At 34.6% G+C, this 10,548-nt stretch overlaps 1 protein-coding gene across 2 annotated transcripts; it reads right to left on the bottom strand.

Annotated features, from left to right (window-relative positions):
- Window positions 1–231: 231 nt before the first annotated feature.
- On the bottom strand, window positions 232–5,109 carry LOC137746186 (protein LUTEIN DEFICIENT 5, chloroplastic). Of its 2 annotated transcripts, XM_068486261.2 has the most exons (17): window positions 4,892–5,109; window positions 4,620–4,782; window positions 4,068–4,284; window positions 3,878–3,949; window positions 3,687–3,797; window positions 3,105–3,296; window positions 2,820–2,981; window positions 2,602–2,697; window positions 2,426–2,527; window positions 2,169–2,201; window positions 1,970–2,050; window positions 1,785–1,867; window positions 1,544–1,675; window positions 1,278–1,338; window positions 1,068–1,133; window positions 753–915; window positions 232–624 (listed from the first exon to the last, which is right to left on the bottom strand). In XM_068486261.2, exons 1-17 carry the CDS (start codon window positions 4,989–4,991, stop codon window positions 617–619), a joined length of 1,842 nt encoding a protein of 613 aa, XP_068342362.2. In that variant the 5' UTR covers window positions 4,992–5,109; the 3' UTR covers window positions 232–616. The 2 variants fall into 2 exon arrangements, with proteins under 2 accessions (XP_068342362.2, XP_068342361.2); XM_068486260.2 differs by lacking the exon at window positions 232–624 and having other exon boundaries at window positions 633–915.
- Between the last annotated feature and the right edge of the window lie 5,439 nt (window positions 5,110–10,548).

The raw sequence follows: 10,548 nt of genomic DNA, 5'->3' as shown, positions 1-10,548 counted from the left end.
GCCAAGCCCTTAGATTCTCATATATTATATCAACCCCTTTTTTTATTTTTTGAGAGCCTAGAATTTTTCTTGTCCAAGGCAACTTATTAGGAGGAGAGTGAGATGTTGAAATCTTCGAAATAACTCTCTGATCACAAGTCTTGTGCAAAGTAGTGATTTATTTTAAATGACATACTTAAAAGTTAGGGTGAGATGATGAATTCATAATTTCAGAAGGTTAGTAAGACAATCGCTTAAAATTTGTATTCATATAAAAAATTTGAAAAAATGTTCAAGTACATATGACATCTCCAAAAAGTTTCCCAAAACAAAATACATTACGAGATTTCTTTCATGCTCCGGCCTTGCTACAAATGACCTGCTGACCCATAAGCAGCTCCACCAGAACAACTCCGAAACTAAAAACGTCACTCTTTTCTTAAAAAGAGTTGGGTTTTAGAGTTTTTAATGAGGTGTGGATAAAAATGTGATGAGCTGAACTTAGATCGGAAATGGTGTTTAAACAGAAACTCTTCCACAATTTGGTAGAGATAAATTACCTAATTAAGCACAACCGCCCTATGCTTAATTGCATCTTACGATATATAGTCCCCCTCTTAATTTACAGCATTATCTACTACAAACCTGACGTCGTCGAACAGAAGATTTAACCGAAGCACATCAAACACATCATAACATAAATCTCAGCCATTTAGAATCATGTAGCTCGACTGCGATAATCAAGGATCAAGGATGAGCAGAAGAAACCTCACCTTTCTGACTAACTAAAGAATCCCCTTTTGGGACACCGACGGGCGTATCCACTTCAAATACAGGCATCTCCAATGTGGGAACAATCGGAGGTTTTATCCTCCTAGTGACTGTCATCTTCAACCCTTCCGTCGTGTGAATGGTGGCTCCCGTTGTCATCTTGACCTGCTCCGAGAACCATTCATTAGACAGAATCATAAAACTTATTGTCGTTCTTCCCAATTGCACCAGCAAATACCGAGTTTAAGCACCACACTTCAAAAAGCTACTCTTAGGCTAGATATAATACACGCAGGAAACAACAAAGGGATACTTACCTCAGGAGCGCCGAGTGCCATTTGAAAGTTAAATCTTCGAACAAGCATTGAAAGTGCTACAACAGTCTGTCAATCAGCAAAGTGAAAGTTTCAAAACACTTTCCTATTTTGGGTAAAGGAGAAGCTCTGAATACTTGTAAAGGATCGTCGTGAGAAGAAGCACACAAAAATTTCAGTGATTTATTCAACAAGTTCAAATGTTTATATTACCTCGAACGTTGCAAACATGTCACCTAAGCATTTCCGTGGTCCTCCGCCAAAGGGCAAGTAACTGAAACCATAACTACCAGTCATTTATTTGTAAAAAGGCATGGATCCTTAACACAAAACCTCCAGGACAAATCCAACCCTGAATCCAATCTCAACGAAGATAGCGTAACAAACCAGTTGTAACTCCAGAATACAATAATTACTAACAAAGAACAATATATTGTGACAAAAATCCGATTCATTAAATAGGCAGAGAGATGAAATACCGAAAATTTTGGTTTGTTTCATTTGGATTGGGTCCATCTAATGGCCATCTTTCAGGGTTAAACTTATCTGCGTCGTCCCATTGTTTTGGACTGCGATGCAGATTCCAAATGCAAATAAATATATCCTCATTCCTGTATATGAAAATATAATAAAGGAATTAGTTTGTTGCATAGTAATATTCAAAGAATGAGGAAGATAATGTTAACCACATATATCGATACAGATGAACGACAAATTAACCTTTTAATAGGGTAGTCTCCAAGCTTGTCATCCTCCAGTGAACGACGAATTAACACAGGTGGTTGTGGGTAAAGCCTCAAGGACTACAAAGGAAGAAGGAAGGTTAAACCAAAAAAACAATCGTATTGACGATTAATATAGAAGATTAACCTTCTAATCATTCTGATAAAAGCTGATCTGCTTACTTCGTTAATCACTCGAGTTGCATACTTGAGTTTCTTCATATCATCAATGGTTGGAAATCTATCTCCCAGAACGGAATCAGCCTAAGAACACAAAGTGTTATAATTAAAAAGAACGTATGATATAGACTAAAGTATTCACGACACCTATTGATTCTTCTGGTAAAAATATGGATGCATTAAAATTAAAACTTCAACATACCTCCTCTTGGAGCTTGGCCATGACCCCAGGCTCCTACAGTCAGCCAAAAACCACCAAATCATGAGAAATAGATTTTCGATTCAAGCATGATTATTTGTAGTCATTATTCACCACACACATAAACTTAGCAAGCACCCAAGGTTTACAAGTCGTTATATTTATCCAGTTCATGTAAAAATCTGTATTACTATGTACTAAAGAAAATAAAAGTGAGAAATTAGTTCCATGATTCCATTACTAAGCCTCAAACTTGTTACCATGGAAAGAAGATAAAAGGTCCACGTTAAGACTGCAGCCGATGTTTCATGCCCAGCTATTAGCATTGTCATCAAGTCATCACGGAGTTGCTTGCTAGAGACCTACAAACAGTGGAGCAATAAGTTCAACCATTTGAGCTAGTGACAAGCATGACCGATAGTTTGTAGTTACATACATCATCACCAGATGCCAAAAGGAAATGGAGAATACTAGGATCTTGTTCATTCATGTACTCCTCATGAAACTGTAGCTCTTCTTCGTCTACCATTCTCTGCAGATGACAAATGAAAAATAAAAATTAAAGCAATGCCCAGCCATGTATGAATTTGAAAGAAAATACATATGCGTGAGTGTGATCAGAAACATGTCGTGCCAAACAAATGATGGCTTTACCTTGCAAATTGCTATCAAATCATCCAGTGTAGTATTAATTAATTTGAGGGCTGCTGCGACTTTTCTTTGTCGTGGTGAAATGTCTTTCCATAATGGGATCTCCCATAATGGTATTGGTGCAACACTACGATCTTCTGCTTCTCTCAAGACAGTGTACACAGCCTGCTCTAGCCAAAATAGAATGACACCGATATGTGATCAAAAGAACAGTGAAGATAAGTGGAAGCTAAACAGGAATGAACCTCATATAACTGGAACTAAGCGAGAAGGAATCGAAAGGAATACCTCGACGATCCCGGTGTCATTTGTTAACGAATCAAAATCATAATTAAAAAGTGCCTTGCCAATGATGTCCAGTGTCAAACGGGAGAAAAGCGACTCCATCTCTACATCTTCCCCATCAGATGCAGCAGCATCTAGCTTACGGCAAAGCCTGTCTGTAGCTTCTCCGAAGAGATTAATCATAGCTGTTACATACTACAGGTTCAAAATAAAAAAATAGAAATCAACAACAAAAATTGACCAACGAAAATAAAGGTAAAAATAGTTCCTACGGCCAGTTCAAGTTTACATTTACAGTGAGGTAGTCCAAATTGCATGAGAAAATGAACAGGCTTTTAATAAGGCAAACAGCTCATAAAATTTCTATCCGCAGTTTTCTAAATAATCAAGTGTTTTTTGTTATAAAGAAAGAACATTTTCTTAATATATGAACAAAATCAATACGCTCTTCAAACTTTTGAACCTAGGGATGCCTTGCCCAATGCTTTTGCCATTGGAAACATTGAATGTATGGAAACAGAGACATTTTTCCACAAGATTAAAAAAGGAATCGCAACTGAAACGAGAAGGAAAAGTACGAAATACCTTCTGATGCAATGCGGGAACTATAGCACGTCGTCGAACGCGCCATATTTCACCGTCTGCGGGAATGAGTCCAGTCCCCATAACAAATTCTAGAATTTCAGCCAAGATTCCCTGTGCACAAAGTATTTATCACTTAAGAAAGGAAGAGGCAGAGAGAGAGGACAGGAAAAGACATTATCAATTTGGTTTACCTTTGAATAAGCCCTTGAATTTTCTCTTAATATATGTTTGGCAATCGCGGGATCAGAAACTATCAAAAAGGACTGCAGCAAGAACCAACAAATAATTCATTCAGAACGACGCCCTTTCCGTCAAAACAATCCCCTAAGCTTGAGAGAGAGTACTATTAATCAATGAGATGGATATTAGAGATGAAAAAACCTTTGGTCCAAATGTCAGCCTGTAAATTCCACCATATGTGAGGTAAAGCTCAAACAGCGGGACGAAAAAGGCCTCACTTTGAATGGCACTGATCGCTCCCTTTGCCTCTGGAATTTTTGGATAGTTTTCAGGTGCATCAGCCCAGCTGAACAAGAAATCTAGTACCCCAGTAGGAACACCAACCTTCGACAAACCACTCTTCAATTGAGATGGAAAACTAATTACCACATTCAAGAGACTCAGAGTTAGAAATGCATAAACGCAAATGTGGATGTATAATAACACAAAAATAAAGCTTCCCCAGATAAGAATTTACCTCCACAAGTCCATAAAAAAAAAAGTAATAGACTTTCTTCAGACAATTAAGAACAGCAAAAAACAAAAAAAAAAAGGTTTTCGACTTTTAGTCACCAAATACTTAACATCAAAGTAAAATTGAACTTATACACCTAGCTTTGCTATAATTAAGTATAATTAGAATTCATTAAACAAATTATTAAGTGAATTTGATCAAATGCAGCAGAAACTCCCAAAACAGAATAATCACATTACCCAGATTTCTCCACAGTGAACTCTCCTGAAGAAATCCGAGCAGAGAGCTCGGCGCGCCGCTTCTCTTCCAGCAACCGCTCCACGCTTTTGACGCCGCCGTCGGCAGAATCAGGCTCTCTTCCATTAGAAGACGCGCATGTAATCATAGACAAACCAAAACTTCCTGCAAAACAAAACCCACCAAAACTATCAACAAAAAAGTAGGAATTAAGCAAAAACGAGCTCGAAGAAGTTCAAAGAAGCTCAAAGATCGAAACTTTGGAGAAATGGACCTCTCTGTTTGGTGGGTCGGAGCCTGTTGGAGTGGTGCTTGGCCTGGAAGGTTTTGGCGGGGACGAACTGCAGAAGAGGAATAGTGGCGGCGGCCGCCATTGGCGGTGGCCCTCAGCCGTCGGGGATTGGCGGTTGAGGAAGAGAGGGAGGGAGGAGGAAGAAGAAGATGATGATGATAATGCAGGGGACAAATGTGGCCGTTTTCTAGCGCAGCAAGTTCGTGGGGGAGTACCTTTTGGCTGTTGGGGATTCGGCATCTTCTCACCCACCCGACCCGACCCAAAACGCATGCATGAGCATGACGGACAAGGACCATTGCAATTTGGTTTGTATGTAATAATCTCAAAAGTATTCTTGTCATAAAGATCAACATCAATTGTACACATGTAAAGTATGTAATTAAAATTTTAAAATATAAATTATAAAGAGAGAAAATATAAATTTATCGCTAAAACGTTTCGAATGATTTTTTGTTGCGAATGTTCATATTTTTTTGCAACGATTTCTAGATATTATTTTGTAACTAAAACGTTTATTTGAGAAAAAAAACGTTGAAGAGAAAATTGAGGCAATTTATAAGGTATCTGGCTGTGAGACTTTGAAAACAAATAAAATTATTTTGTATATAATTTACTATATTTCCCACAACTTTTATTTTGGTTATTTTTTGTTTATTTTGTTAACATGATTAATGTGTAGTTTAAATAATCAATTGTCTTATTTATGAAACAAACACAAACTAAATGGTTTGTTGCAAACGAGACGGTAGCTAAAGTGTGTAGAGCGGATGTGTTCCGTACTATGCATTCTAGTTTAAATTCTTCTACTTGTAAAGTAAAATAAATTGTAACTATAGTCTCTTAATTTTAATTCAATTGGAGCAATGGTCCCTTAATTAAAAATTCATTATCACTGGTCTCTCAACTCATCAAAACGTATAGTTATGGTCATTCAACTAAAAATTCATTACCATTGGTCCCTCAACTTTAATTCAACTGGAGAAATAGTCTCTTAACTTTAACCCAATTGTAGCAATGGTCCTTCCAACATAATTCGTTTTAACAAAAATTTTGACGTAGTTGATGAAAATGACCATAATTACACACTTTGATGAGTTAAAAGACCCTAATTGTATAAATGGTCATTCCAACATAACTTATTTTGACAAAATTTTGACAAAATTGATGAAAATGACCATAGCTACACATTTTGATAAGTTGAGAGACCAATGGTAATGGATTTTTAGTTGAGGGACCATTGTTACAATTTACTCTTTTACAATATCATATTTTAAACAAAAACAGGTTTTTTAATTGAGTAAAATTTAGAATTGATTCCTAAAATTATCCTACTTTACAATTGGTCTTTGAATTAAAAGTTCATAAATTGAGATAGCTGAATTTAACAAATGTGCACAAATAGTCCTAGTCGTCAACTTCTGTAAAAATGTTGTTCATTTGATGATATGACACACATATGGATCTTACACTCAATTCTAAAAAATTTAACGTAACTGCTCGATGATTTTGTATGCCTACATCTTTTTTATTTCATACATAAAGAGTAAATATATTGATTTTGTAGTGCTAGGAAATTAGGGCTCGTTTGAAAATGTTTTTAAAATGACTAAACTGTTTTTGGTGAAAATGTTTTTGAAATCAATCTTTAGTTAAAATCCAATTAGATCGTGGAAAAGCACTTTAAGTACTTCCTGTTACAAGAAGGACATATATAATGCTTCTTCAAAAAACACTTAAAGTGATTTTATAACTCAAAATTAATTTCACCAAAAACGTTTTTAGTCATTTAAAAGCACTTTTAAACAAAACTTTAGTCACTTAAAAACACTTTCAAACGAGACTTTAGTAAACATGCATCCAAAAATGTTCTAGCAATAAGCAATAGTTATTCAAAATTCAACTTAATTTTGTCCATAAAGAAATTAACCAAACAATTAATTATCCGAAAATTTCAAACAAATCATGCAAACCCTATCAGTATAGTTTCTGGGGTTTATGATTATTATCACTACTTAATTAAAAATCAGACGGCAACTTGTCTGCAACAACCGGACGATCGATATAGCTCCGATAGAACTGCTCTCAAGGCAAGTCACTGCGTCCTGCAACCATCAAATTCCAAACGAATTTATAATTATTATTAGCTACATTCGAACTCAGTTAATTACTATTTAGTATGATACCCCTAATACTTATAAAAATTGAGGACAATTACCGATCATTTTCACGCCTCTGCTGGGCGAGAAAGAGGCGTAGGTGGGGATCTATCGGTAGTCCCATGGCTTCGTACTTAGGATCATACAGTGCGTTTTTAATGGCCCTGCCAGGATTTTTACACAATTAATTTGATATTTTCGGAGATTAATTGTCCGTTTTCATGACAATATATTCATAATTAATCACCAAGTAATTAAAATAAATCACAATTAAATTAATCATTGATGATTAATAATTTTACCTAGAACTGGAAGCAGAAGCATTGTTGCTATAGTTCTGTAGTCCCTGCGAGGACTGACCCTGAGGAAGCCAATTATTATTGGCTAAGAGATTCTGTGCTGGAATATTCACATTATCTTGCCAGTTGCTCATCGAAATCTACACATATACAAACAAAATATCAACCAGAGTCTGCAGATAAATATCATATCACTGATGAAAAATGAAATAATTAAAACAAAATAGATTAGTACGTACTCTAGGTCTAGGGGCAGCCCTCGGCAACTCTCCAGCCACCGGCTGGTATGCATTGTTTCGGTTCAGAAAGTTGGCAGGCGTCCCCTGCTGAAAAATGAATTTGTAACCAAATGTCGATTCAAGACGTTGAAGCGAAGGGATGAATAACTTGAAAAAACTAGGCAGCTTTGAGAAAATCCAAATTTCTTCTACCATAAAATCATCTATTGATGGTGATATATATTAAATAATTTATCCAAGAGTCGGTTTTAATTATATTCATCTGTGTTATGATCTGCTTATTAATTTTACGGTAAAAATTTGAGCTTCATTTAAATCAATATTGTGATAGAAACAAATTAAATTAAATCAATAAGAACAAGCACATACACCTCATGATTGTGATTGATTATAAAATTTGGGAAGAATAACGCATACTTGAGGAACTACGGGGATGTTGTCAAAAGGGGTCATCTGACTGAAATTGGTTCCAGGAGAATAAAAGCTGTCAGTGACAGCAGGAGTCGCTTGACTATGGGTCAAGCCCTGAGATTGTATTTGTTGTGCCCTGTATAGATGACGCAAGTCAATATATTATGTTAGTGAATACTAATTTCTTTGACAGAAGAAAAAATAAACAAAAATTGATAATTTCCATTTAACCGATGTCTGGAAAGCTAATATTTTGACCGGAAAGTTAAAAAAAAAAAAAGGGGGAATTTTGGCAATACCATATTTGATTGAAATGACTGGATACAATGGTAATGTTCTTCAGTTTAAAATATAAAAAAATAGGTACAGTGTATCATTTCACATATTTTCTCTCTTTTTATTTTTTTTCCATGTAAATAAAAGATGATGTTATGCACACACTTATTTTTATCTTTCACACATTAACAGTCTAACGGTTGATTTATGTCAATTGATCATCTTTAATCATTCAATCCGACGATCTAAAATTAAGAGAAATATGTAAAAAGTAAAAATAGATGTGTAGATAGTACCACCTTAAATATATTAGTATCCATGTATTATTAAGTGTGTGGATATCAATGCTCTGAATATATTAATATTCATTTAATGTTAAACATAATTCCATTCACAACCCTCCATTTAAATGCAAATAATAATTAGCTATAGAATTCTAGCAAAATAATAATAATTAGATAAATAGTGAAAATATGAAATCTTGGGTTGTCAGCTGTCACGTACCAAATAGCCAAGTTAATCGGGAAGTTTAATTATACAACAATAACAAAAATAATAAAAAACCAAAATCCCACATACCAAAAGGCTAGGCTACTTGGAAGATTTTAATAACTAAATTTTTTAAAAAAAATAATTGTATACCCAAATTGTCCTTCCCTCATTAAAGTCTCTATTAATCTCTATTAATTAATGAAATCTTTTTTGTTAACCAAAAGAGGGTGAAAAACTACTTAGTTTTTTATTACACAAAAAAAATGATGGGCAATAATGTAATTTCACAGGTTCAAAATTTACTGTTTTTTATTGAAGTCTCATCTACAGGTGATGTTAAAATTATATAACAAAAAAAAACAAGTAAGATGGTTAGTAAATCCATTATTTTTTAAAATATGTTTTAATAAAAAAATAATATATCTAAAATAAATTTTTTTTTTAAACAAACAATATTATCTAAAATAACTAAAATTAAAACAAATAAAAAATCGCGTGCAGCAGGAGTCAAGTATACATGAATCAGAATCACCATGATAAGGCAAAGCATAATTTTAGCATATGAATAAGAGCATACCCCAAAAGATTTGTATGGGGGTTCAAATTAGTTTGTGGCCTCAGAAAGTGGGATCCATCATTTCCATCCTCCAACTGTGGCTGCATATATAGACAAGAAACAACATAAATTAAACAAATGTAAAAATAAAGACCATTCTTATCATCGAATTTCGTAAAAAAAGGAAGTAATCTTTCAAAGTAGCTAGAGAAATCAAAAATTTTGGGTAGTATTAATTGACTCCTCACCAGCACTGGGAGCTTGGACGAGTCCAATCGAAGATCCTGAGGCAAGTTTCCATAAGCACGGTTACTGTTGTTGTTTTCTGACGAGGCCATGTTTTGTCTAAAGCTAAACAAAGAATTAAGAAGCAGCTAGGGTTAATGAAATTCATTGGGAACCATTTACCACAATTATATATTATGTTGAATTACTAGTATTTTTGGTATAATGGTTGGTGAAGAACTGATAGCTAATATGACACTGTAAATTGTTGTCAATATTAATTATATATAACTATATATACTCAGCTAGTTAGCTAAAATATATGGGTGCATTTTGGCTTACCACCCTCAAGTTGCAGTAATGTTCACCACTTTACTTATCACCGTTAAATAAGTTTAAATTTTGAGATGTGTCTATCCACTACACAAATCTCGAAATTTAGACTCATCTAACAGTAATAAATAAGCTGATGAGCATCACCATCACTTGAAGGTGGTAAGCAAAATATTCCCAATATATATACACACATACATAGGCATTTGCTGAAAATGTTGGCGATTGGCTTGCTGGATGCCCTTTGGCCGACGAACACTTGAGTGCTGATTATTCCCAAGGATAAGGTTCATGGGAAGGCTTATGGGAATTGGCTCAGAGTTGAGTAAGTATTGGATGAAATCATTTTCTTGAGGTGCATAATCCACCTAAACAATAACAATAACCGTATGGTAATTGCTCAGTAAAAACTTTAATGTGAAAGGAATAACTTACATATGCATTCTAAAATATGAGAGTTGTTATTGACAATTTACAAACGTCATCATGCATTTTAAATTTGAGAACTGCTAAGAGGACTTTCTCATAAGTGAGACTCTTCCTAATCTCTCTGTCACCTTATATTTTTGACACAATATTTTACCATGAAAATTAACTTTAAATAGTGAAGTAACAAATAGTCCATTGAAGGACCAGTCTCACTTTAAGA

This window comes from Pyrus communis, chromosome 12, assembly GCF_041283825.1.
Source record: "Pyrus communis isolate YQ-2024b chromosome 12, ASM4128382v1, whole genome shotgun sequence".
Taxonomy (NCBI): domain Eukaryota; kingdom Viridiplantae; phylum Streptophyta; class Magnoliopsida; order Rosales; family Rosaceae; genus Pyrus; species Pyrus communis.
This window is presented reverse-complemented; position numbering and strand designations above follow the sequence as displayed.

Excerpts from the sequence above, each read along its gene's own strand:
- LOC137746186 (XM_068486260.2), bottom strand. The coding sequence starts at position 4,991 with ATGGCGGCCGCCGCCACTATTCCTCTTCTGCAGTTCGTCCCCGCCAAA. Across the intron at positions 2,202-2,425 it reads CCTTTTATCTTCTTTCCATG|GAGCCTGGGGTCATGGCCAA; the intron begins GTAACAAGTTTG and ends GGCTGACTGTAG. Across the intron at positions 1,676-1,784 it reads GGAGACTACCCTATTAAAAG|GAATGAGGATATATTTATTT; the intron begins GTTAATTTGTCG and ends TTTCATATACAG.